Source organism: Lethenteron reissneri, chromosome 9 (assembly GCF_015708825.2).
Source record: "Lethenteron reissneri isolate LAM-NWPU_2019-01 chromosome 9, ASM1570882v1, whole genome shotgun sequence".
Taxonomy (NCBI): domain Eukaryota; kingdom Metazoa; phylum Chordata; class Hyperoartia; order Petromyzontiformes; family Petromyzontidae; genus Lethenteron; species Lethenteron reissneri.
In genome coordinates this window covers 10,883,000-10,910,833 of record NC_083787.1, presented here as the reverse complement: position 1 = coordinate 10,910,833, position 27,834 = coordinate 10,883,000, and the positions used below count along the sequence as shown (strand labels likewise).

Genomic DNA, 27,834 nt, shown 5'->3' with positions numbered 1-27,834 from the left:
AGAACCCAAAAATACATTAGAGAGCTGTCGAGCACAACTGCGGAAATGTATGCAGTGATCGTCCCACGTACATCTTATTAATCATACTAATATTACACTCAGCTTGTATCTTCTCCTACATCATAGGAATTAAGTTTCTACTGTTCCTGAATATTGCCGCACCCTGCATATTACGCTGTTTGTCGAGATGTCTTGGAGTGATGCTAGATTTTTTGGGGGCGTCTAACTTCAGCAGGGACCCTTTGAAGAAGCCGTGTTATGTGAATTCCACGCGGGACGGCTCGATTGTCGGCAGGTCATCGAGGTCGGTGACCTGCGGTTTATTTGTTCTTCTGTCGCAACAGCTTTACAACGACCACACGTCAGAAAGTCGACACTATCGCCAAATTTGCTCGGCCAAGCAAGTGAGCGATGGGTGGTGGGGAAAAGGCAACCGCCGCTTCTTACATCAGCTTTACAAAAATACAAATAACCATCGAGTGGGACGTGTTGTGCGTCCGCTTGACGTTAACGCGCACAAGCGATAAAAAAATTGCATGTTTGTGGAGAGGAAACGTAATTATCGCGAGTGCAGCAGCACATCCACAGCTCATGTTAACAATTAAAATTACAATTTTGCGAGGATGTACCAATACCAAAATACATATGAAGGCAGCGATTGAAATTCATATATTATACTCGTGAAACCTTTCACGAAACTTCCTTGGTGATAAAGATTCAGGAAAACACAAATGTATGAGCTGGATACAGTGGCGCACACCTGTGGAGAGGCAAGTTTTGGTGTATTTCGTAGGGATTTGTTAAACTCCTAGACCAGCTAGGCCGTGAGGTGTGCCAGTGGATGGCAGCAGAACAAGGAGGACTCCTGAACTCATCTTCACAGACCAAATGAGTGTTATCCTACGTATGTGTGATGAGCGTTCGGCAGAAAAATCCGGCTCACAGCTACGGTTCTCAGCGACATCACCACTGCACAGCTCAGCCACATCGCGTCCGTCACACCGCCGCACCCCCCCCCTCCCGTCACGCCGCCGCACCCCCCGCATTACGCTCCGCCTGCCGCGGCAATCCAGTCCGGGGTTCCCGGTGTTCGGCCCCGACAGCCTCGGCCACGCTGCTGTAGCCGTGTTCACTGCAAAAGATGGAGCCCAAACAAAACGATTGTTGGGTAAACCAATCGTGTGGACAGATGATGAAAAATTATGACGTTTTTGTTGATATTGCTCGTTTTGTGATGATGGGTCCCGATTACCATACTGACCTGGGGTCACATATCATTCTAATTCGTAAGGAACTACAGCTAACGATGCTGCTGTGATCGTAATTACAATTGAGAACAGGGAGGTCGACAATGGTGAAGAAGTCAGTCACAATGTCATCATTGTGACTGAATTCTTTCACTGCTGGACGAAGGCCCGCCCAAACTATCACCATCTCTCCCCATCCTGCGATGTATCAATCCACCTAGCATTTGCACTTGAGCTGATTTAATGAACCTTAGAAGTAATAATAATAAAAATAGCCATAATTTATTTTTCATAAAAAGCATCGTCCTTTACTCCTGGGCGTCTTAACCCTTTCCCATTACAATGGCGTACGTGTACATACATAGAATGGCGTACGTGGAAGTCATCAGTTTTTCTTCCGATTTTGTCCCGTATATTTACGTCATCGGAACAGAATCAAAAGTAAAAAGCCATGTGGGGAGGACTTGTGGTACAGTTTGGTGACAGCTATCATAGAGTGTGGTTAGCTCGCTACAGTTCTCTGCGGTGAGTACAATGTTTTAAAAACAACGGCGCTATGCCTCTAAATAAAATTAACGATAACCGCTCGTGCGTTCCGAGAATTCAGCGGTGAACAGGACACCCACCCTGCAACTTCTAGACGCCTCGATAACAGAAAAGCTTTAAGGCGCTTTACACACGAAAAGCAACACACGTCTCATATCATCCCCAACGGCTTGAAAGGGTTGTTTTTTGCAAACTGTGATTCAACCGCGTGAATTTTCTGCGGTCGCATTAGCGGCGGACAGCGCCCCAGAATATACCTGAGCAGGTCCCGCAGCTCGCGCTTGACGCGCGCAATGACGGGCGGGCCCTGGTACATGAGCGCCGTGTAGAGCTGCACAAGCGAGGCCCCCGCGTGGATCTTCTCGAATGCGTCGGCGCCGTTTGTTATCCCGCCGACCCCCACAATTGGCACGGAGCCTGCATCGTTCGTTGGTGAATGCACAACAAACAACCGTTAAGCTACTAATTGCTCAACAGTGCTGGATTTAGGTATCTCTGCACCTTGGGACATCAGAGCAGAAAACACCCCATATTCCCACCCCATCTTGGGCCTCTCCGAGCTCGACTCAGCCTTAAATGAGCACCTGGTGTGGTGTATAAACATCAGCACTGGGGGCCAGGCGTAGTGATGGCCAACCACCCTCTTATGTACCATGCCGGCCTTTACAGGTACGTGCTAATAGCACTTGCCCCAACAGTTCTGTATGGCTACTGGGGAATATTTGTCTGGTGTGTGTACATGTATGCATGTGTGTATGAACACATGTGCATACAATCCCATGTGGTTTTGTGTGTGCTCGAGTATAAATGTGTACCTGTGCATGTATCTCTGCATGCACGTGTGCAGCCATGAGTTGAGCGTGTCTCTCCGTGCACGTCTCTGAACGTGTGCGTGCAGACATGTGCACATCCGTGCGAATACACGTGTGCCCATGCAGCTTCTATTTGGCCGGATAGAGGGGGCTAAATGGACGCGGCATGGGCTAAAGAAGAGGTAGACTGATGTGTTACAGAAGGATTTGGAAGCTGAGTGGACTTGCAGTGTCAAAATCGGCCGCATTGGAGGAGGTTCGTGATGAACGCTGCTGGGGAGTGGAGGCAGTCGCCCTCCAGCAACAACGGAGGGCAGAGGAGCAACGCTCATAACAATGAGCAGAGCGCCAGGTGGCCAAAGCTCAGAGAGTTGGTACAGTAGATGCATCTGACAGTTGTCTCAGTCAATAAACCCATAGCACCTGGGTCTGTTCCGTGACCTCCTGCCAGCAGGTCTATGACACTTCACATGGCCTCAAAGTGCAACTAGCATGCCACAAGCACAATGGTGTCATCACCACCACTGAACGGCAGTTGCTATTGTTGTATGCACGCGTGGGTGCGTGAGTGGGTGCGTGAGTGGGTGCGTGAGTGAGTGGGTGCGTGAGTGAGTGGGTGCGTGAGTGAGTGGGTGCGTGAGTGAGTGGGTGCGTGAGTGAGTGGGTGCGTGAGTGAGTGGGTGCGTGAGTGGGTGCGTGAGTGGGTGCGTGAGTGGGTGCGTGAGTGGGTGCGTGAGTGAGTGGGTGCGTGAGTGAGTGGGTGCGTGAGTGAGTGGGTGCGTGAGTGGGTGCGTGAGTGAGTGGGTGCGTGAGTGAGTGGGTGCGTGAGTGAGTGGGTGCGTGAGTGAGTGGGTGCGTGAGTGGGTGCGTGAGTGAGTGGGTGCGTGAGTGGGTGCGTGAGTGAGTGCGTGAGTGTGTGCGTGAGTGGGTGCGTGCGTGCGTGAGTGAGTGGGTGCGTGACTGAGTGGGTGCGTGAGTGGGTGCGCGCGTGGGTGGGCGCGTGGGTGGGCGCGTGGATGGGCGCGTGAGTGAGCGGGTGCATGAGCGGGTGCGTGAGCGAGTGGGTGCGCGAGTGGGTGCGTGCGTGGGTGCGCGAGTGGGTGCGCGAGTGGGTGCGCGAGTGGGTGGGCGCGTGAGTGGGCGCGCGAGTGAGTGCGCGCGTGAGTAGGCGCATGAGTGGATGCGTGGGTGCGCGAGTGGGTGCGCGAGTGGGTGCGTGAGTGAGTGGGTGCGTGAGTGAGTGGGTGCGTGAGTGAGTGGGTGCGTGAGTGGGTGCGTGAGTGGGTGCGTGAGTGAGTGGGTGCGTGAGTGAGTGGGTGCGTGAGTGAGTGGGTGCGTGAGTGAGTGGGTGCATGAGTGGGTGCGTGAGTGAGTGCGTGAGTGTGTGCGTGAGTGGGTGCGTGCGTGCGTGAGTGAGTGGGTGCGTGACTGAGTGGGTGCGTGAGTGGGTGCGCGCGTGGGTGGGCGCGTGGGTGGGCGCGTGGATGGGCGCGTGAGTGAGCGGGTGCGTGAGCGGGTGCGTGAGCGAGTGGGTGCGCGAGTGGGTGCGTGCGTGGGTGCGCGAGTGGGTGCGCGAGTGGGTGCGCGAGTGGGTGCGCGAGTGGGTGCGCGAGTGGGTGCGCGAGTGGGTGGGCGCGTGAGTGGGCGCGCGAGTGAGTGCGCGCGTGAGTAGGCGCATGCGTGGGTGCGCGAGTGGGTGCGCGAGTGGGTGCGCGAGTGGGTGCGCGAGTGGGTGCGCGAGTGGGTGCGCGAGTGGGTGCGCGAGTGGGTGCGCGGGTGAGTGGGTGCACGGGTAAGTGGGTGCACGGGTAAGTGGGTGTGCGAGTGAGTGCGCGAGTGGGTGCGCGAGTGGGTGCGCGAGTGGGTGCGCGAGTGGGTGCGCGAGTGGGTGCGCGGAGTGGGTGCGCGGGTGAGTGGGTGCACGGGTAAGTGGGTGCGCGAGTGAGTGCGCGAGTGGGTGCGCGAGTGGGTGCGCGAGTGGGTGCGCGAGTGGGTGCGCGAGTGGGTGCGCGAGTGAGTGGGCGCGTGAGTGGGCGCGTGAGTGGGCGCGCGAGTGGGCGCGCGAGTGGGCGCGCGAGTGGGCGCGCGAGTGGGCGCGCGAGTGGGCGCGCGAGTGGGTGCGCGAGTGGGTGCGCGAGTGGGTGCGTGGGTGGGTGCGTGGACGGGAGCCGACCTCCGGTGAGTTTGTACATGTCTCGCACGGTCTGCGTGGAGAGCTCTCGGAGCGGCACCCCGCTCAGCCCCCCGGTCTCGGTGCGGTGAGCGGACTGCAGGCCCGCCGGCCGGCTCAAAGTGGTGTTGCTCACAATAAGGCCGTCCACACCCATCTGTGCCACGCGGGGAATAGCAGAGATTGCACGTGCACCACCGCACGTCTCGGTTGCCTCATTGTGTTAAGCACATGCACTATTGCTTAATATGTTTCCGGTCGCTGGTAGACTGGAGGAGGTAGCATGTGACTAGTAACCACAGCCATAGGCGAGAGAGGTATTCTGGATGTGGTGTGCCGGGTGCGAAGTCATTTTCCGGGTCACCAAACCCGGACAGATATTTTGACGGGTCGCACATTACCACGCACCATACTTCACCAGCATGGTGGATCCCCCCCCGCCCTTACAGTCAGAGTACAGCCGGGTGGACAAAGCTATGAATAAACGTTTGTGGAAGCTGACCTCAGTGACAACGGCTGCGATGTCGCGCTTGGCCTCGTTGGTGAGGTCCGGCGCAATCTTGAGCAGCAAGGCCGGCCTGTGTGGAGTGGGCAGTGCGTCACGCGCACGCACAACCTGCACAACACGCACACACAACACATACAGCCTATATAGACCATTGGGCCAAGTGCTGTTAGCGAGCACCTATGAAGGTTGGCATGGCACACGAGGGGGTGGGTGGGCAGCACGATGCCCGACCACCTGTGTCTCCCCAGTGGTGATGTTTACACACAGCACCAGGTTCCAATTTAAGGCGGAGTCGACCTAGGGGAGGCCCAGGACAGGTTCACATCATTGCAACCGGTGTTGGCCCCTTAAGCGGGAATCAAACTCGGGTTCCATATGTAATGACAGGGTGACATCTGCTGGCCTGGAAAGGGATTCACGGGTATGGGCACAGAAGTAACAACCAATCAGAGAAGCAGGTGTATCTAAGGCAAAGGTAACAGGTGGGGTTAGCAGAGATACTCCAGGAACCTGCTGGAAGGTTCCACGAGAAGGCGTGGCCGGAGGCGGGGCCCAGCCACGCCTGGGGGGATATTAGGGGGAGCGGACCCGGAGCTCAGGGCTCATGTGTGGGGTCCTGGGTTCTGGCTGCGTCGCTGCTCGCCGACAGCTCTCTCCGTCGTCCGGCCACGTGGAAGATCCCCTGCGTGGTTTCCATCGCCATCATCATTACGCCACCAGCCAGCGGCATAGCCGAGTGGGGGCAATGGGACCACGCTGAGTGATCGGCTGTGTGTGTAGCCAGTAGATGTGTTAATACCTAGAGTTGTGCTCAGTGTGAGGAAGAACAAGTGTTGGCCTGTGTTGTGCCCAGTGTGAGTAAATAAAGAAGTACCCTCTACACGACGTGTCACGGAAGTCGCTCATTACACGTACATAAACGTACACGCGCTCCAAACAGACTGTTGAGGCAAGTGCTGTTGCCGCACAGACTGCCGACCTCAACTTTGACCTCGACTTCGACTCCAACTGCTGCAGTGACCGTGACGATGGCCCCAACCTCTATCGTGACCCTGACTATGACCTCAAGAATGACCCTCCCTCCGTGACCCCAACCAGTCGTCACCTGCTGCAGCAGGGCCCTGAGTTCGGAGCATCCTTGAAGGACCTGTAGGCCCGGCGTGTTGGGGCAAGACACGTTCACCACAAGGTAGTCGGCCAGCGGGCCAAAGCGCGTCACCCCCGCCACGTAGTCATCCGCGGCGCTGGGCGAGAGCTTGTTCTTGCCCAGGTTGATGCCGAGGGGATGCCCACCTGCGACGGAGCGAGCCAGAGGGTGGGAGGGGGAGAGAGGGGATGACGATCGTGAGAAACTACTGTGGCTGGAGGTTAACTAAGCCCGTCAATATTATATAATCGAATGCATTATCAACATCACTGTAGTTGCCCTTGTGAGCCACTTCTCCACGTCCCTGCCCTCCCCCTCATTCCGCCCCTTCCTCGGTTCAGCGCTGCATGTTGCGGGAGGGGTAGGTGTCTCGTGGGCAGGATGGGGAGCCTAACATGAGAGAAAGAAGCCCCGAGAGAGTGACAATAGGGGAGGAGTCCCAGAGAGAAGAGAGAGACGAGCATCGGGGAGCATGGCGTGGCCATGCGGCGCGACCACGTGGTTGCCTCAAAGTGAATGTTGAGAGGGTGGAACGTGAGGCAGGCGACTCGACCCTGTCAGCTGCTGGTGCCTCGGGGCGATGAGGTGCGCTCGAGGACTGCGGGAGGGCGAGAGGCACGCACAAGAGTTGTGGCCTGACACCACGTGGAAGCCCGACCTCGGCTGGAAAAAGCGGACGAGGTGCCATCTTCTGCAGAGCTGGAGAGAATATCCGTGGGTGCGGAAGTCTGCTGAGCCAGAGGAGCTGATAAGTGATGGACGGGAGTGTAGAGATGTTAAAAGCAGGTTTAAAAAAATGTGAATTCAATAATACAGGTGTGCACACATGAGCTATGCATTGGGGCAATATCGATTAAATAGGTTTAGTTATTTTACATTGGTTATATTTAAGGCCTCAGATAAATTGATTAACTGGTAATGGTGTTTTCCAAATTTCAACCGGTGCACCTTGATAAAGTAATCTCTGAGATGTTAATTTCAAAGGTACATTACTCACTCATCGTATGATCATATTTTATATTTCAGTTTTCAGGCAGAGACAGAGTCCTGGAGCAACGTTATTCACAGGTTGTTTTAAAGTTATGCAGGCAGAGAAGACAGCCCAGGAGAAATATTTTTACAAGTAGTTTCAGAGTCATTCAGGCAGAGAGGGAGTATTGGAGCCGAGTTTTCACCTACATTGTTTGACACAGGAAGTGTATCAACAGGTTTCCAGGGTTACAGGCAAAGTGTTTGGTACAGGGAGTGTATGAACAGGTTCAATGTTTCAGGCAGAGTGATATTTAGGCTACTCCTGGCCATCGCGGTGTTTTGGTGGTGGTCGTGCCCCGGCACCGCCGTGCATTTTCAAGGAGGGAGAGTTCGCCGGTGATGAACCTCCCAGCTCTCCACATTTCTGCAAACTGTGACCCTTTGGCCTTCGATGCCAACAGAGTCAACGAGTCTCCCAGGCATTCACCCTGCTGCAAACTAGTGACAGGCGTGTCTTTACTGCATCGGAGACCAGGAGTTTGAGGCTGCAAACTCTAGCTCAGGGGTCTGAGGCTGCAAACTGCTGCTGCATCAGAGTCCAGGAGTCGGAGGCTGTGAGCCGCTCCGGCACGAGGCCACGAGGAGTTTGCAGAGTCGAGATCCCAACGTGCGGTTTGCGTCACTTTTCGGGGAAGACGCGAGCGGGTTGATTGTTTTGCAATTTGTTTGTTTGTGTTTTCGTTAAAAGTTTCATGAGTAAAATTCGGTGGTTCTTCGTTTCGGTCGGGCCACGTTGAGGAGTGGTTGTGTGCTGGGAGCTCGCGTGGGCTGGATTGGCATGAGGGGTTGAAAAGATGACCTGACAGACCCGACGGACCCAACCCTCACAATCACGTCAAAAAACCACCATTATAATAATAGGGTTTTCCCCTTTTTTCTGGCAACAAACTAAAACCTTTTTACAAGGATTCATGTCTGCATTAACCACAATACTTGCAGTCAAAATGCAAACAACAAAAAAACACGATGATAGTACATGCATTGCCCTTGAAACTGATTGGTCCACACCAGAAACGGCTTTCTTTTGAGCCTATTGTATTTTGGTACTTGTAAAGGAAGTCTCATGATGTAGATGCTCACCCCGAGCCCTCATTACTTTGATAGTGCATTGTCTTTGAGCTGTACGCCTTTTGGCGTCCTCTGGTCGAGCACCAATTGGGTCGAGGCTCAAACGAAAGCTGTCCCTGGTATGGACAAATCAGTTTCAAGGACAATACATATATTATCATACTTGCAGTAAATGCAGCTATGAATCCTTGTAAAAAAGGTTTCAGTCTTGTTGCCAGAAAAAGGGGAAAACCCCTATTATTATATTTTGGTACTGGCAAGGAGTTCTAATGATGTAAACACCACCACTGTTACCATCATCGTCGTCATCATCATCTGATGCATAACCATCATCACCATACCATCGCGTGCGATGGAAGCGAGTGTGAGGGTGAAGGTGTGAGGCTGTGTAAAACTGGAGGCGGTCAGGGCTTGATTTAGCCCACGATCATCATCATTCAAAAAGACTACTACTACCACCATAATCATCATCAGCAACAGAATGATAACGATAATAATTTTTATCATCAAATTTATCATTAAAAACACAACCATCATCAGCAGCACCACCATCAACATTTTAGAAAGAGCAGCGCCCCCTAGTGTGTCGATATTAAAAGGTCACCTTACGTGTTGTTACAAGTCGATCTGTAACATCTACTTTTCGATATCCTCAAGCTCATGGCGATGCGCTGGTCTGTGAAAGTGCTGAACGGGCAGTCCATCACAAAACTCAAACGAAATTGGGGAAAAAGTATAGTTACTATTCGTTTAAATCCCGAGAGCAGTACGAAGACTGCAGCACTCACACGCGAGTGCCCTACACACAAGCACGCACACACACACACCTCGAGACAGCTCCTTCTGCGCGTCCGCTCGTGCCCCCAGACGTGCCGCCACCACCTCGTGCCCGTCGCTGTTGAACCCGTACCTGCGGGGTAAGGGGCATGGCAAAGCAGAGACAGCGTCAGTGCTGCTAGAGGCGACTCAAGAGGTTCGGAAAAAATCATTTGAACTCGTAACATGCCGTGCACAGATGACTCGGAAGAGCGAAGAGGAACCAGAGACGAGCGGGAAATCAGTAGCAGGTAGTGAACTGGAGCCAAATTCCTCCCCCTTCGCCTCTTCTCTGAAAACGTGTGTCTTCATAACGTGAATTGGATCTAACGCGGTTAATGTATTAGGAAGCACATTGTTTTAATAACGCGGACGCGAATTGGATAGAACACAATTGAGTGAACAGAACTACGCTGTGCTAGTAGGAATAAGCAGTTGGACGGCTGCCGAGGTGTAGCATCGCACAAGGCGGGATGCTGCTGGATGCTTCTAGATGCTACCCATGCGCCTCAGTCTTTGTTCAGCCTGCATACGCAACTCATGTGTTATCGCGAACTGTGCTTTACCTTATATTATTTATTCTAACGCCATTTTCCCATAACGAGGTGTTCTTTAGGAATGCAACTGCAACTTTATAGGAGAAAAGAGTGTATCAAGGTGTTACCAGTCAACTTATAAGTACTTACATGCGGGAGGAAAAAGGAGCACCTGGAGAAACCCACACATTCGAGGGAGCACTCTATCCCATGCAGATGGAACAGGTGGGTGTCTACATTTGCTGTACTGCATTCTCTTGGCTAGCCAGGGTATGACACATTTACGCACACGGGAAGAAAGTTTCTCAACATTTGTGTGATCCACCGACCGAGATAATGGCTCTGCAATCAACACCCAGCTGTACCACTGAGATCCTGGGTTCACTTCAGGATTTCAGCTGCCTGTGTGATTAAACTGGGTCCTCAAGTGGAGTGAGTTTATTGTCTCAGCCTGGTCACCAATGACTTGCATAGAGGCCCATATAATCGCACAGAGGCCCAACGACTCACAAGGAAGCCCATAGACTCACACTGACCGAGTTGTGGTTGTGTATTCATTTAGAATTTAATGTGATGAACAAATTTTATAGTGGAGTACCGCATAGTGTGGATAACAAGTCAACTGATTGAACCTCAAAAGTAGTTATGTGACGTCGCCTTCCCCGTACCTCCGATTCGCACGGTTGGCTACATAAGATGTCCAAAGAAAACACCGCTCTTAAATTTCCATTTATTAATGTAAATATCTCTCATCCTGTGACACTACGACAGAGGCTCCAGCAACCTCGGTGACCGACGGAGGATACGCAACTACAATCAAAACTAAAAGATCCCCACGACTAAGATCCACACGAGACGTATCGATACTAAATCCGTACAGCGAGGGGGCGGCAGGGGTGGGAGGGGAGCGGCCAGCGGGGAGTAGTCCCGACACACCGGTTGATGACTGCGCTGTCCTCGCTCAACCGGAACACGCGGGGCTTGGGGTTTCCGGGCTGCGGGAGCGGAGTGACACTGCCGACCTCCACAAAGCCGAGGCCCAGGTGGAAGAGGCCGTCCACCGCCTCGCCATGTTTGTCGAAGCCGGCCGCGATGCCCACGGGGTTCGCGAACGTGCGGCCAAACACGCGCGTCTCCTGTGGGGACGAGGGCGCAGAGCGAAGTCATCATCGCCACCGTCGTCGTCGTACAGTTATACCGCACCTCCCACGTAGTCCATCCCGAGCATCACGCCGTCAACACAGGTCATCCACAGTCAGTGCTGCCAAAGCCACGATGGCAAGGGGTCATCGTAGTACTGAGAGCCACTGTGATGCCGCTAAGCCATGAAGTAGGGAACCTTTTCCTTAATTAGACAAATAGGATTTTTAAGATACTTTTAGCAGGCCACCATACATGAACGCAGCCACTTCTGTGAATACGAGAGGCCCTTTCAGTGACAAAAGCGACCGAGCGCAACGCGAAAATTAGAAGCCATGCTCGTCAGGTCAATTATGATTTGAAGGGCCATTTCGAGTGGTAGACCTCACATTATGGCCCTTTGGGCCAAACGGAATGAGGTTCGAAGGTTTGCGCTTGGCCCGTCGGTTCCCCACCCCCCTGTTCAACGCAACCACGGCGAGTCGGCGGTGTGGCGGCAGATCGACGGCGGACTGACCGCTCCCACACGTGCGCCGGACCTCACCAGCGCAGGGCCGTCGTTCCGTGTGGGGTGGAGGCGAGGGCCGAGGCCCAGCGCCAGCAGGCGGATGGAGAACGTGTGCGCCGCCTCAGGCGGCACGACTCGACGCAGCGCCGGCATGAGCAGCTCGCGATAGAACCGCTCATCGCCCGAGACGGTGCCGTGCCCGGCGAAGATGGCGACACCACCCCCCAACACCAGCAGCGCCTCGCGCAGCCGCTGCTGTCTCGCGGAAGGGGGCAATAAACGAGCAGTTAGCGGCGATGCGCACAGCCGGCCGCCTATACCTCTTAGCTTGTTTAGATTTATACAGCGCCTTATTCCAAGGCACTTCACAGCAATTATAAAATTGTACATAAGGTGATAGTGCATGACATAAAGATTGGGGTTGTTGAAAGTGTTGGTGTACCATTGGAACCTCACTTGTAAAAAAGGTGTCAGTTTTGTTGCCAGATAAAAGGGTAAAAAAACTATTATCAGTGTTGGTGTAGTTATGGTGACAGTTAGGACAGGTGAGAAAGGTTAAGGTGGGGTTGGTGTAGGCTTGGTCGTAGCTGGCGGGCGGGGGCAGGGATTAGCAGCAGGATCAGCTGGGGAGAAACGATGGATGATGGATAGTCATGCTGTCCGCAAGAATCAATTATATATATTTTTTGAAAGTTAGTTATAGTTTTCTTGATCTGATTTGTGATTAGTTTGGTGCATTGTATTATCTAAGGTCTGATTCATTTGTTCAGTCCCGTTTGTATCATCTCTTTTATGTTGTCTCATTTGTTGTATCTTGTGTATTGTCCGTGTTGTACATTGTCTCATAATTATTATCGTCTCCCATTTGTTCCGTTTAATTTATACCGTATGTATCGTGTGTTCCACGTTCATTGTTCCATTGATTAAGACCGATTTCCAGAAGGGTCTTGCATTGCGGTGATTGTAGGTAATTGAATTCATGTGCTGCTTTCCGACAGCATGTTTCACTTGCGACAAGTGTATTTTGGACAAAACAGCAAGTCGCAGAATCAAAGTCAGAAACAAACCACACGTACTGTGAAAATACAGGGACACGAAGCACAAACATGCTATGTTCCTTTGATTAGGTCCAAGTCTGCACAGAGGTCATGGTGGGAAACCACCCATGGCTGATGACCACTCTTCCATAGCTCACAGCCCTTTGTCTATCCACTGCTTAAGTCCTCCCCAAGCCGTGTCGGTTACGAGGGTTGTTTGACAATATGTCGCCATGCTGGTCAGAGTGAGGTTGAACGTTAATTACGGTCGTGGCGACGCGTGCCGTCGTGTTCGCTGCGATGAGGCGCCGGCCTTTTTAGCCTCCGCGAAGGGGTTTCAGATCGGAGATTAAAAAATTGGCTAACATTTGCTTTTACTTATAAAAAATATTTATCCAATAATTTGCAATTGTTGGGCAAAATGAGTATCGTATCAATTGAATTAATCACTAATAATTGCTTCTCCTTTCTCGGACCCCTTGAAAATACCTTTTTTCCCCATTCATTGTACAGCATCTTGAGGTCCGGCCACATTCATGCACTTTATGCAACCGTTTTTACTGGTCCGAATGCAATTTCCTTCTAAAAAAATTCTCGTTGGTGCCGATCATTTGCTGCGTTAAACTCTGGACGTTTTAGGGGTCGTCGGGTAGCTCAGAGGTCCCATCGCTAGAGCCAGCACTGAAATATTTTCTCACGTGATGCAGTTGTGTTTTTATTTCAGTAACTCTTGTAAATGAGATTAATCCTGGCCTCTTGAGTACTCATCTTGTTAAAAGAAAATAAACTTGGTGGGGACTTGGGGGGCGTGAGCGGGAGCTCGGAGTTCTTCAGATATCACTCGCCACTGACATTAGCCGTGGCTGGTAATCAAGAATACAGTGATGGCCTCAAGGTTCCTGGGTCATATCCCACGTGTAAATACTGCGTTTGGAAAGAGTTAGCGTTCTAATGATCCTCATTATACATGGCACAGCATTGCATATCCCTAATGTTTCAACGGTTGCATTCTTGTTATACATTACAATGTTCACCTGGATAATCCCAAGAGATGGAACATCTCGTTTGCAAGGGTTTTCTGGGTGTCGAGTGAAACATAGCAAACACACAATGACAAGTCCAGTGTGATGAGCAAGACGATTGTGACAATGATAGTGATGGTGAGGATGACAACAGTGATGGTTAGTGATTACACAGTATTTATCATTATGGAGAGATTAAAAAATCATTCACACACCGCACTACGAACTCGGCAAGAAGAGTTCGCTTCCTGACCACAGTTAACATCAGTTCGTGAGTCGTATCTCAACCGGTCCTCAAACCACCTCCACACATTATTCAAAAACACTTTTAAACGAAACAATTTTTTTTACCTACAGATATTTTTCAAAAGCGACCTGGCCAATAATGATAGGTCAACTAAGTGGCATATCCACGTGTATATTTATAGCAGCCAAATGCTCAAAACGCACGTGGATTCTAAATGTGAACAGAAAAACCGGAGGACCCAGAGAAAAATCTACGTGCCCACGCTGACTCCAAACGTACAGGCGTCAGAGTCGGGATCGAACCCACGTACTCCTGCATATCAGGCGAGATAGTTAACATCTTACCAGCGTTGTAAGTACATTACACATTACAGTATAGCCAAACAAGTCCGGTGACTGTGACACGGCAGGCCTCTATGCAGTAACAGATTGACAATGGGTTGAACATTATTATTATTACACTGTAGTACTGATATTATAGTGACGATGATGGTAATAATGACAAAAATTTTGTTGACGTTTTAAATGTTTCTAATTAAAAAATAGATGGTGGTATTGAAAACGAGTTTCGGATGAACCAGTTGCCATTTCAACTTTGCCATTCACTACCAACTACAATAATCTCGATGTCCATAACACAAACAACAGTTTTAACTTTTAAGAACGCCACGAATCACATTCCCACGTCTTGCGAATTAACCACGAACAGGGCGAACCGGGGCCTCAATCGAACCACAATTCTCACAACTTTTACGGCACAGAATGTCGCATCGATCCCACTGGTGCACAAAGCCGGCTAAGCCCACGACTACACGGAATGCTTTGAGTTCATCGACTTAGGGCCGCCGATCAGCCCGCTGCTGGATGCAGGCGGGGGTGGTTTGACCGCACGTGTTTGCTGGTCAGAGCGCGGGACCGGTTGGCAATACACAGCGGCTTGCCATTGTTACATCTGACATTGTTCACAGCACTGCATACAAGATTATCACTGTTATAATCACAACATAGGCCATGCGTCGGGGTAGTGGGGGGGGGTTGTTACTGAAGCACCTTCCACATTGCCCACGGGTCCCGCGTCTCCTGCCCAGTGCCACAGCCGTGATGGGATGAATGTCAGGCAGGCGGTGCTTCCGGGACTAGGGCGGGGCTTCAATGAGGAGGCGGGGCTTCAATGAAAAGGCGGGGCTTCAATGAGGAGGAGGCGGGGCTTCAATCGCTAGGAGGCGGGGCTACAATAATTAGAAGGCGGAGCTTCAAAAGCAGGAGGCGGGGCTTCAATCGCTAGGAGGCGGGGCTTCAATAATTAGGAGGCGGGGCTTCAATGATTAGGAGGCGGGGCTTCAATCGCTAGGAGGCGGAGCTTCAATAATTAGAAGGCGGAGCTTCAATCAGCAGGAGGCGGGGCTTAAATAATTAGGGGGCGGGGCTTCAATAATTAGGAGGCGGGGCTTCAATAATGAGTAGGCGGGGCTTCAATCAGCAGGAGGCGGGGCTTCAATCAACAGGAGGCGGGGCTTCGCTAATGTGGAGGCGGGGCTTCCAGCAGTGGGCGGAGTTTTGACATTAATGCCGGTACAGTACGCTATGTGGTGGCGATGCCGCTTTTGCTGCGTTGTATAACCACAATGATTAAAACACTCAACACAATTCGTTAGTACTGTAATAACACTCTTGTCTTAAAATCAAATACATATATTTGAAAAAGAGAAGTTTCGCGCCGATGGCCCTTCTGTATAGCACAATATTATTGACAATTGTGTTGATTTATAACTGGCCTTACAAGAAAAGATAATAAGTGACGTTTCGCGCAATGGCCCTTCATAGCACATAAACAACGAGTCGGAAAACTGGAGTGGATAACAAGAGTTGGAGACTTAATGTTTCACGTGCAGAGCACCACACACTTGCTTGTTGTACCACTACCAACCCAACGAACAATTCCTTTACATTTGAAGATAACTGCATTGTTCGCGTTTAGAACCATACATATGCATACATTGGGGTTTAAATATAGAGTATATACTGTAATTGTAAATTATTTGTTAAATAATGCATTCGTATGGATACGGCTGAACTGTTGAGCATTAGAATCGATTTACGTGCGGAATCGATTGATGTATTTTACTTACAACGTAGGTAAATCGGATTTTATTGATTTTTAGACGCACGATTCCATGTACGTATCGTAATAAATGTAATACATATATATACTATTCATCTATGGCACTTCTACGACGTCGCGATCGTAATGTACTCAATGCGTACCGACACTGCAGTAGTTGTAAGACGTCCCGAAGAGGAGGAATCGATTACTCGCGTGGTGGAGATGGCGGGAAACGCCGAGTTGGAGGAGACGCGGGCCGCGCTGCGGGAATTGCGGTCCCTTTGCGGAACCCTCGGTGAGCGGACAGCAATGCCACGTTCCCATGACGGGGGCCAGTACATCCATCGGTACATTAACTCACGCATTGCATTTTTTTTTTTATCACGAAGTGTCCCATAATTGTGCTCGTGAAACTCCTAGGCCCGAAATGCGCTTGAGCCTGGCTAGTGCTCGGGGTGCGTTGTCACCGTGCATCACAGGTGTTATAGGCTGGTGTGGGGCAACATCGGGTAGTGAAGCAACAACAGCTGTTGTACAATTATTATATGCTACCACGTGTACGCCCGCCTTAGTTTGTGGTTAAATAACTGCGATGAACGACAGCGTGGGGGGAGGCCCTCATCCAGCAGTGGAGTGACATTTCTGACTGAGCTGAGACCAGTTCACTAAACAATGTTTTTACAGTAATAGGTTTTTACCCTTTCAACTGGTACAAAAACTGACATCTTTATACAAGGGATCATGTTTGCAATAACCACAACACAAGCAGTCAAAATGCAAACAAAAATAAACTACTCTGATAATGTTAATGATATGCACTGTCCTTGAAGTTGATTGGTCCACACCCGAGACAGCTTTTCTTAGAGCCTAGTCTCCATTGGTGTTGGACCAGATGACGCATTTTGACTGCTTGTGTTGTGGTTATTGCAAACATGATCCCTTGTATAAAGGTGTCAGTTTTTGTACCAGTTGAAAGGGTAAAAACCTATTACTATATTTTGCCACTGGTAAAGGAGGTCTCATAGTGTAAATGTTTTTACACTGTGGGAATCCGATGAGCTATAAAGCAATTGTTCGCACATTTCCAGTAGAGGCAGGTCAGAACATTACAACAACAAACAATACAAAAACACGATAGGAGTGCAAAGTATGGGAAAGGTAAACAAATCACTACAAAAATGTATACAAATAAAACTAAACAATTTTTATTATCTTACCAGGTAAAGATTGAGCTATTCGCTTCTTTTTCAAAAGCTACCTGGCCACAAACGATAGCTCAACAAAGTGGCTTATCACGTGGACATTTATATCAGCGAAAATAATCTAAACGTGTGTTTATAACCGCCGGAGGATGAAACCCAGACTTCCCAAATCCTCAATTGCTGGGCCAAGTGTCTCCGACATGGCCATTACGGATCTCCCCTAATGCTTGCTGCCCGGCCACCTCATTACTGAAACTCGCTGTGAACTGGCCCTTACAGATGAGATGGTGTCCGAGTTCAGGGGAACCAAGGAGGCGCTGGAAGAGGCGTGCGTCATCCAGGAACACCTCAACCAGGTGATCTCTCTTGTTATCAAGAAGGACCATTGCCTGAAACGTCGCATGGTTTCAATTCCTGTTATGGCCACAGTGTTTCTTGGTGATTTTGTTATTTGTGATAATGCACCGCTTGCAACGCATTATCATCAAACGTTTAATTTTGTGAGTCAACTGCCACTCACCTACCATGCATGGCCCTCGGAACATAGGAGGGTGACATGTGACGCTTTGCCCTTTAAATAGCCTTTAGAACCCCCTCAACTTGTACTGCTCACATCATGGGCCCCCATGTTGCTGTAACATTGGTATACTCTCGCCTCCTGGTTACATTTCCGACAATATCTGCCCATTTTAGTCTCTGTCTTCCTTTTTCCTTTCCACTTAAACATTCACATGCCTTTTAAAAATGGTGACGTCTGTTCTCAATTGACTGTTCCTTGGTGTTAAGTAAAGGAACTTGTAATTGTTTTTCACAGAGTGTGAAGCCCATCCAAGCTGGGTTCCTGAAGCCCACATTCACTGCAAGTTTGGGTCTACAGAGTGCGACTCAAGCAGAAAACGATTAATTGCCTCAAAGCGTTACACACTTGTTAATGTAAAGTATCCAATTCTATACACATGTGTACATGCCTATCTCTAAATCACCCAGAATGAGCCTGGTTCCCATCATAATTGAAGCTAAGCATGGTTGAGCCTGGACAGTGCTTGGTTGTGTGACCACCATGCATGAAACAGGTTTAAATAGGTGGTGTGGGCAGGAGAGTGCAAGTCCAACAACATCCACCGTTTGTACTCCCACCTTCAACAAACCGCACTCACTGGACGTAAATACTGACTGGTCAAAATAACCCTCACTGCCTGCAAGTCATGGGAAAGTCCTCATCCAGCAATGGTTTGACATGCACAATGTGTATATAGATCAATACAGCTAAAGTATGGGAATTGACGGCAGGAACTTCTTGACGGGAACACACTTTTATTAAATCTTTACGTATCAAAATACAACGTGTAGTCTCCTTTCTTCCGACTTCACACTCCACTACTCTCGTGTAAACTCTAGGCCTCTGGCTACACACGATACCCTTCACTCGTGTAGACCCTACGCCTCTGGCTACACAATACACTCGACTCGTGTAGACCCTATGTCCCTGGCTACACAATACACTCGACTCGTGTAGACCCTATGTCCCTGGCTACACAATACACTCGACTCGTGTAGACCCTATGTCCCTGGCTACACAATACACTGCATTCGGCTCGTGTAGACCTTACGCCTCTGGCTACACACACTACACTCGCCTCTGGGTTACACAGAGTCCCGGTCCCCTTAGGACAGCGGGACTAGGTACCGCAGGGCCCTAGGTCTTCATCCCCGTCTTCATTCTTCGCTGGTTACACACTGCCCTCACGCCTGTGTGCATCCCCTTTTATAGCCCCTGCTCACGAGAGGCGGAGCTGATGCGTACTTCAACGTGAGCATCGCTCCTTAATGAACCAATCACGACGCACTCTCTCTACGATCCGTTTTCCCCAGCGCGTGTTAACACTCCTCCACCAATCACACCGCGCTGCCACCCGATCACTCCCTCTCAGCACGTCACCCGTCCACAGCCAATCAGTACCCCGTAACCCACGACCCCGCGCTGACCCCTGATCCTCCACCGTCAGCGCACGTCACCACCTACACAGCCAATCATTACGCGCTGGCATACGATCTCTAATCCCAGTGCGTATCACCTCTACATCACCCCCTCCCACATAGCTTGCAGCCGGCCCGGCTGTTAACCAACAACACAACCTAACGTCAATGCAGTAACAAAGAAACTCCACCTCTCAGTGTGCCCCGTAACGCAACAACAACAACACAACACAACACTTAAATATGAAGCAATATACAGCCCGACGAACAACACAATAAAAGCGAACACCGGAAAACGAACACACTAAAAGCGAACACCGGAAACCGAACGCGCCAAGTGTCTCTGTGACTAAACGCAGTGCCGAGGCGCTCCGGCTGCCTCGACTCCTCACGTGGCAGGTCACACAAAGTAGCGCGACCTAGCGCGAGTCCGTCTGGCCGGTCCGTCGTATGGGACGGGACGTTGGCGACCGTCCGGTGGCTCCGGCTGCTCAAGATCCGGCCGCCGATGGTCGGCAACTGTCAGTTCCGAGACACCTGGGAGCGGATCAGGCGGAGACATGTGAGGAGCAGGCAAAGACAATTCCCCCTCAGGGTCGCTGGTCACGTCACATGCTCGGCCCTCATGACACAAGGGGAGGCCATACGGAGGCGAGAACGGTTTCAGTCGGGAGGGGTGGACGTACCAACGGCGTTTTCCCCATTTTATCTGAACGCACTGGGGGCGTGCAACCCGCACGACCTCCACGGGTCCCCGCCACGGCTTCAACAATTTAGGCGACGTAGCCAAAGGTGCCTGCGGGCAATGCAGCCAGGCCCTGTCACCTGGTTCCCAATTGTGCACGGACACCTTCCGTGCCCGCAACCGCTCGTTTGCAATTTGGCGAGCCCGTGAATTAAGCCGTGCGGCCTCCCTTGCCTCTGTCAGCTTATGAATATTAAATTTAATATGCTCTGCCAATTTCGAATTTGCTCGTGGTGCGGACAGACCCAGCTGCGTTTCCATGGGCGGGTCGGCTTCCCGACCGTACATCAGATAAAACGGGGAAAATCCCGTAGCTGCATGGGGGGCCATTCTATACGCGGCGAGGACCCCAGGGACCTGCAGGTCCCAATCAACATGCGCCTCACACACCTGCTGGCACAACATAGAAGTCAATGTCCTGTTAAGCCTCTCCACCATCCCGTCCGTCTGCGGGTGGTACGGGGAGGTACGCACCTTCTTGGTACCCAACAGGTCGCACACCTCTTGCAGTAATTTACTCGAAAAATTCTTCCCTTGGTCAGTCAGCAAGCGTTCGGGAGCCCCCTTGTCCAGGACGTAGCCCTGGACAAAGGCGTCCGTCACAGCCGCCGCCGACTGGTTGGCGAGTGGCCACGCCATAGGCCACCGGGTAAAATATTCGACCCCCACCAACAGGTACTTATTACCCCTAGGCGTGACCGGAAAAGGCCCCAGAATGTCGAGTGCAACGAGCTCGTTAGTGCGCGAGACCTGGATGGATTGCAGCGGTGGATTAGCTGGCACAGGCGGTGGTTTCCGTCTGGCGCACTCAACACAACCCTTCAGAATGTTCACCACGTCACCCCCCATTCCCGGCCAATAATAGTCACGCTGAAGCAGGGCAAGCGTTTTGTTAACTCCCAAATGCAAGAGGCGTTCGTGTGCGGCCAAGACAACCTTCCCCCTCACAGCAGCAGGCACCACAATCGCATGCCGCCGGGACAAACTGTCCCATCTCATCAATAGGCCTTGCTTAAGCTCGTAGGAGCCAGTTCGGTCGTGGTTACCTTCGGAACCCCCCGTCTTGCGGCGCAATGCCAGCAGGGAGCTGTCCGCCATTTGGAGACGGCCCCACTCAATCAATGACATTGAGAGCAGCGAGTCCTGACCCCCAGGGGTAGCGGGACCATCCCCAATTGGTGTGCTCGCGGCCGCAACCAACGCCTCCCTACCTTCCGTAACCGGCGGTTTACAGCGCGCCGATCCCGATAAGCACGCACATTTGTGACAAGGCAACAACCGCGACAGGGCATCGGCATTTGTATGTCGCAAGCCTTTACGGTACGTAGTCGTGAACTGATAGTCCTGGAGGACTTCCAACCACCGCGACAATTGGCCCGAGGGCTGGGCGACCCGCAATGAATACTGGAGCGCCGCGTGGTCCGTCCGGACCGTGAAATGACGACCATAGAGATATGGCCTGAATTGTTGTACAAAAAAAACAATGGCAAGCAGTTCGCGACGGGTGACGCAGTAGCGCTGCTCTGCCGGCGACAACACCCTGCTACCATAGGCGACCACTCGTTCGACCCCTCCAACGACTTGGGACAGCACTCCCCCAATGCCCGTGTTGCTAGCGTCCGTGTCTAGCAAGAAGGGACTCGCGAAGTCCGGATAGCGCAAGGGTGGGGCCCTAACCAAGGCGTCCCGGAGGGAGCAGAATGCAGCCTCCTCCTCCGGTCCCCATCGGAACTTCACTCCTTTCGCCGTTAGAGCGTGCAAGGGTTTTGCAATGGTGGCAAAGTGCTCAACGAATCGGCGATAATATGAAGCAAAACCGATGAAACTGCGTACGTCTGACACTGACGTGGGCGTTGGCCACGAACTGACACAGTCCGTCTTCGCAGGATCGGTAGAAATCCCCGAAGAGTCGACAATGTGACCCAAGTACCTCACGGATTTACGAAAAAGGTGGCATTTGGCCGGTTTAAACTTTAATTTAGCCGATCGCATTCGCAAGAACACCCCCCTTAATCGCTGGAGGTGTTCTTCAAACGTTTTACCGAAAACAATGACATCGTCAAGGTAAATGAGGCACGTATCCCACTGCAAGCCCGACAAAACCAATTCCATAAGACGCTGAAACGTCGCCGGAGAGGAGTGAAGTCCCATGGGTAACCAGTTAAACTGAAACAGGCCCCCTGGAGTCCGAAATGCGGTCTTAGGCTTAGACTCTTCGTCGAGTGGCAACTGCCAGAATCCGGATAATAAATCAAGAGTCGAAAAGTATCGCGCACCAGACAATGCGTCGAGAGACTCGTCCATCCTGGGGAGCGGATACGCGTCGGCCACAGAGATCTTATTCAGGCGACGGAAATCGACGCAAAATCGCAGGGACCCGTCCTGCTTTTTAACGAGCACAATAGGCGCTCCCCAAGGACTGGAGGAAGGCGAAATAATGTCGGCTTCTAGCATATCGTTAACTGCCGACTGAACATGTTCCTTCTCAGCAGGACTCAGTCGGAAGGGATTTTGCCTGACCGGTGCCGCATCGCCCGTTTCAATGTGGTGGCGTAGCAGGTCCGTGCACCCAATGTCATACTTATGTTTACTGAAGACATCCGAAAATTCAATGAGCAACCCGCGCAGCGCACCCAACTGTACCGCTGATAAATCGTCAGAGTCCGCGCACAGCGAATCAACCCAATCGAGGTCCTCCTTCAATGTAACGTTTTTCGTGGGACTCGGATCCGCCTGCGCAACCAGCCTCTCCTCCGCAGGGACCCGCGCCGCGTGAGCTAGCACGGTGCCCTGCTGAATGACGGCCGGCCGCGCCCCAGCGTTTAAAACCATCACAAACGGATCCCTGTCAGCCCCCACCAAAGTGTGAGCCACCGACAAATCGAGACCTCCAACAGCCCTATTAGAAGGACCCAAAAGCATGCCCTGTTCCGAGGCCTCCTTCACCCATGGCTTCCGCAACCGGAGGGGAATTAACATTTGTGAACCCGGGGGCACGTGCACGGTCTGTGTCGCTAACGCCTGTATGGTAGCGCACGCCGTCCGAATTTCATTAGGGCTCGTCAAAAATGAAATACGGCGACCCGATGGTAGTTCAATGCAACGCTGATCAATGAGAATTTTGATGGGCATTTTTGCCAAAAAATCAGTGCCCAATAGACAAGGGACCGCCAGGGAGGACGAAACAAAAACGGGTCCCGACAATTTGATATCACCAATGCAAATGGATGCCCTAATCTGACCGATAATGCCCAAGGATCCCCCGTTAGCGGTGTAAAATGGCACATCCACCGGAAGAAGCGGACGACATTGTACAGGGAGAATATTATAAATGAGATCCGATTCAATAGTCGCCGATGCCCCCGTGTCCACTAACACCCTGACCTCGACCCCATCAATAGATCCGGTAACTACGGATGAACCCGCTGAGGCAGCCACTATTCTGTGCCCCAACTCCGACCATTTAATGTCTCCCCGGTCCCGGCCGAATCGCCCTCTCTGAACCGAATCCCCGAACTCTACTCGGCTCTCCCCCGCCGCAACGCGACGACCCATATGTGCCGAGTATGCGGGCCGAGCATGTGAGGTGCCGCGACTTGCCGGGGTTTGCAGGGACGACTTGGGGCCTTGGTCGTCGTCCAGCCGAGGTCCCATGGCGCGCTGACGTGGGGCGCGGCAACCGGAGGCCACGTGGCCCCGGAGGCCGCAGTTATAGCAGGTGATGACAGTCGTCGGAGATCTCGGTTGCTCCAGCTTGCGGGCCGCTCGCAGAGGCGAACGACCCCCCGATCTCCAGTCCCCCGGTCGTCCCGCGATGAACGCCTCCTCTCGTGGGCTGACGACTTGGGGCACGGTGACAACTGGGCCCGGAGTTGAGGCCACGGCAGCGTTGCAGACGACTCCCTGTTTACGTTGAAGGACCTCGTGCGCTTGTATGCTTGTGGCGACCCGTAAGGATGAAATATCGGTCTCATCGGCCGTGTTGATGGGGACCCCCAGGTCCTGCGCCAACTTGAGCAGCTGCTCCAAAACCATGGCATCTTGGCCCTCCTCGTCCATACGAGGGAACGCGGCGTCGGCGAGAGCAAGCAACGCCGTGCGGTAGGCGAGCACGGTCTCCGTGTCCGCCTTCCGTCTTGCATAAAAATGATGGCGGCACGCGGAGGGAGGACCATAGACCTTGGCCATGAGAGCCAGCGCATCTTTGAGCGTGGAGCGGTCCGACCTGCGTGCGGACGTGAAGGCCACGAGCGCGTTGTCATCCAGCATGGCAGGTAGTGCCCGCAGTGCCGTAGCGTCGGACCAGGCGGACATCTCCTGATGCGCCAAAAATCTGCGCTGAAATTGGCTCCAATCCCCACCTTCCGCCTTGAAGGCTGACAACGTGGGAAGGCGCTGCTGAAAAATGAAGTCGTCCTCCTCGTGCTTCCTCTCTGCCGCCCCGCCGGTGTGTAAGATGGCGGCCCCATCGGCGGGTGTGTGATGGCGGTCCGCCGCGCGCGTTGGTGACGTCAGCGGGCGCGCATGGAGAACCGCTGCCACGTGGTGATGGCCGTTCCCGCCAAAAGTCGGTGCAGATGAAATGGCGGCCATCGCCAAATCGTTTTGGCGGGAATCTGCAGGGCGACCCTGCAGAACGTCGGCCGCCGTTCCCGCTCCTCCCGACGAGCTGATCTCCGCCAAGATGGACGCGGCGGCGAGCAGCAGCTCCGCCAGACGGGAGTGCGCTTCGCGAAGCACGGCGTCAGTCCCCCGTGGCTCGTCCGGCGCCGTCGGCGGATCCTGCCCCGTGGGCAACTCCTCTTCCTCACCCCCCGATGCCAGTTGACCCGCGTCCTCGAGGTTGTCCCCGTGGTCAATCCCGTGGGTCCGACGGTTCCTCCTTGTATCCATGCTTGGAAGACCGTTTCACTTCTGACGCCAGTTGAAGTATGGGAATTGACGGCAGGAACTTCTTGACGGGAACACACTTTTATTAAATCTTTACGTATCAAAATACAACGTGTAGTCTCCTTTCTTCCGACTTCACACTCCACTACTCTCGTGTAAACTCTAGGCCTCTGGCTACACACGAAACCCTTCACTCGTGTAGACCCTACGCCTCTGGCTACACAATACACTCGACTCGTGTAGACCCTATGTCCCTGGCTACACAATACACTCGACTCGTGTAGACCCTATGTCCCTGGCTACACAATACACTCGACTCGTGTAGACCCTATGTCCCTGGCTACACAATACACTGCATTCGGCTCGTGTAGACCTTACGCCTCTGGCTACACACACTACACTCGCCTCTGGGTTACACAGAGTCCCGGTCCCCTTAGGACAGCGGGACTAGGTACCGCAGGGCCCTAGGTCTTCATCCCCGTCTTCATTCTTCGCTGGTTACACACTGCCCTCACGCCTGTGTGCATCCCCTTTTATAGCCCCTGCTCACGAGAGGCGGAGCTGATGCGTACTTCAACGTGAGCATCGTTCCTTAATGAACCAATCACGACGCACTCTCTCTACGATCCGTTTTCCCCAGCGCGTGTTAACACTCCTCCACCAATCACACCGCGCTGCCACCCGATCACTCCCTCTCAGCACGTCACCCGTCCACAGCCAATCAGTACCCCGTAACCCACGACCCCGCGCTGACCCCTGATCCTCCACCGTCAGCGCACGTCACCACCTACACAGCCAATCATTACGCGCTGGCATACGATCTCTAATCCCAGCGCGTATCACCTCTACACAGCAATAGATGCCTTTACAGAGCAGTGGATTCACAAAGAGCTGTCAATGTAATGTGTACATAAAGTGAACATTTGTTATCATAAATGTGCTGTGCGTGCAGGTGTGGTCGTCTTTTTTCAATGGTGATATAAAGTATAACCGTTCAATAGCCTTTAATATAGAAAGTGTATGCTTCTGTAAAATATTCAACGAATTTATGTACGTTGAATTTCTTTCGCACCGTATAGCCAATCGTGCTAATCGGAGGTGCAGGGGAAGGACAAACAACACAGCATTTCTAAAGAAATTAGTTTTCAATCTAGAACAGGTCCATAACGCGTGTCAAGATGACATTTCCTATGACCAAATCAGCAGGAATGCACCAGATCGCGACGGATCGTGCTTTGATATAATATAAGCGACCACTTCATATAACAGATCTTATAGGCTGGCGGGGGGTATGCAACAAAATATATCGTACTGCACTCAGCTCCGACGTCTATGCTCCCCACCACTACCCTGAAGTCAGCAGAGTACTGAAGCCTGGTCAAATAACCCCCACGACCCACACAGCATAGAGAAGTCCTCGTCCAGCATTACACTGACAAAAAGGGCAGTGCAAAGACAAAGATCCCCCGTATAGCCTTAACTGACTATTGAGTCAAGTGCTGTTAGCGAGCACCGATCAAAGGGCAGGTCTACACATACACGCAAGATCGCATACTTAAGCTGCAAAGCATAATCGGAATACGGGGTGATTAGGCAACGTATGTTGATGGCAAGATTGGCGAGTTAGTCTGAGGGCCCTGGGAGTGATATGTGAACGTGTAACGTTGCCAGCGAATGAGCGAAGCATGGGACAGGTGAACGATATGGTAACAGGGTTTGCTTTTGATAGCAAGAGTCGCAACTTGAAAACCCGCTTTTCATCGTCCGCCAGTGCAATGCCGTGTATTGTTTTGGTAATGCTACGTTGACTGGTGCACAAGCATAGATAAATGCAGCGTTCCTCAATATCACTGCATTGAAAGAAAATATAACGGGCAACGTTTCGGGCAATGGTCCCTTTTCAAAGGGGCCGTCCATAAATGACGTCACGCACCTAGGGGGGTTGAGAAATGTGACGTCACACCAAAATGCGCAATCTAAAATAAATATAGAATTGTTATAACAGCACTAATTGTTATAACATCAGTGCAGCGCCACATTAAATACGCACTACAATGACAATAGTTTAAAGCGATTTGAAGCATGTTTTATTTTCAAATTGGAAATATGGTTTGGGGGGGGGGCAGAGCTTTGTGACGTCATATTTGAGGGGCGGTCTAACTTTTTGTGACGCCGTGTGACGAGGGCCCCAAATCACCTATTATCAGTGTAATAGGTTTCGTGACTGCAAGGATTCATACTCTTAGGTTTTTTTCGGTAAAGTCACGTAGGAAAAAATAAAATAATAATTTAGATATTTTCATATAATATGTATTATTTATTTTTTTACCTACGTGACTTTACCGAAAAACCTAAGAGTAATATTTGATTTGTCTAGCACGGTCGCACCTTAGGCTATGAAAAATCGCGGCTCTTGTCTAATCACATCATGACGCTCACGGTCTCGATAATTTAATGCTGCAGGGGCGGAGAAATCCGCCTTCGCAAAATAAGTGTTATTTTACACTTGTCGGGGGGGGGGGGCAACTCGTAGCTTTGGCCTTTGGCCACCAGAGGCGGCGGGGACAATGCTGCCCCCTCGCGAAGGGATGCTCCTGGGTATGGGGGGGTCGATTTCGGGTCACGCACCAGCCACACGTGTACGCAGCCTCGTGGTGGGGGGGTAGGGGTGGTGGTGGTGGGGGGTGCTGGGGGGTGCTGGTGGTGGGGGGTGGTGCTGGTGGTGGGGGTGGTGGTGGTGGGGGGTGCTGGTGGTGGGGGGTGGTGCTGGTGGTGGTGGTGGGTGGTGGTGGTGCTGGGGGGTGGTGCTCGTGGTGGGGGGTGGTACTGGTGGTGGGGGGTGGTACTGGTGGTGGGGGGTGCTGGTGGTGGGTGGTGCGGGTGGTGCTGGTGGTGGGGGGTGGTGCTGGTGGTGGGGGGTGGTGGTGCTGGTGGTGGGGGGTGCTGGTGGTGGGGGGTGGTGGGGGTGCTGGTGGGGGGTGGTGCTGGTGGTGGGGGGTGGTTCTGGTGGTGGTGGGGGGTGGTGGTGGTGGGGGGTGTTGCTGGTGTTGGTGGTGGGGGGTGCTGGTGGTGGGGGGTGCT

General features: G+C 52.2%; 1 protein-coding gene across 1 annotated transcript; it reads right to left on the bottom strand.

Annotated features, from left to right (window-relative positions):
• Positions 1 to 280: 280 nt before the first annotated feature.
• DHODH (dihydroorotate dehydrogenase (quinone)) lies at positions 281 to 14,976 on the bottom strand. Its single transcript, XM_061548258.1, has 9 exons — positions 14,886 to 14,976; positions 11,567 to 11,785; positions 10,819 to 11,018; positions 9,358 to 9,440; positions 6,389 to 6,576; positions 5,278 to 5,391; positions 4,779 to 4,932; positions 2,051 to 2,210; positions 281 to 1,132 (listed from the first exon to the last, which is right to left on the bottom strand). The coding sequence occupies exons 1-9, from the start codon at positions 14,892 to 14,894 to the stop codon at positions 1,024 to 1,026; spliced, it is 1,236 nt and encodes a 411-aa protein (XP_061404242.1). The 5' UTR covers positions 14,895 to 14,976; the 3' UTR covers positions 281 to 1,023.
• Positions 14,977 to 27,834: the final 12,858 nt, after the last annotated feature.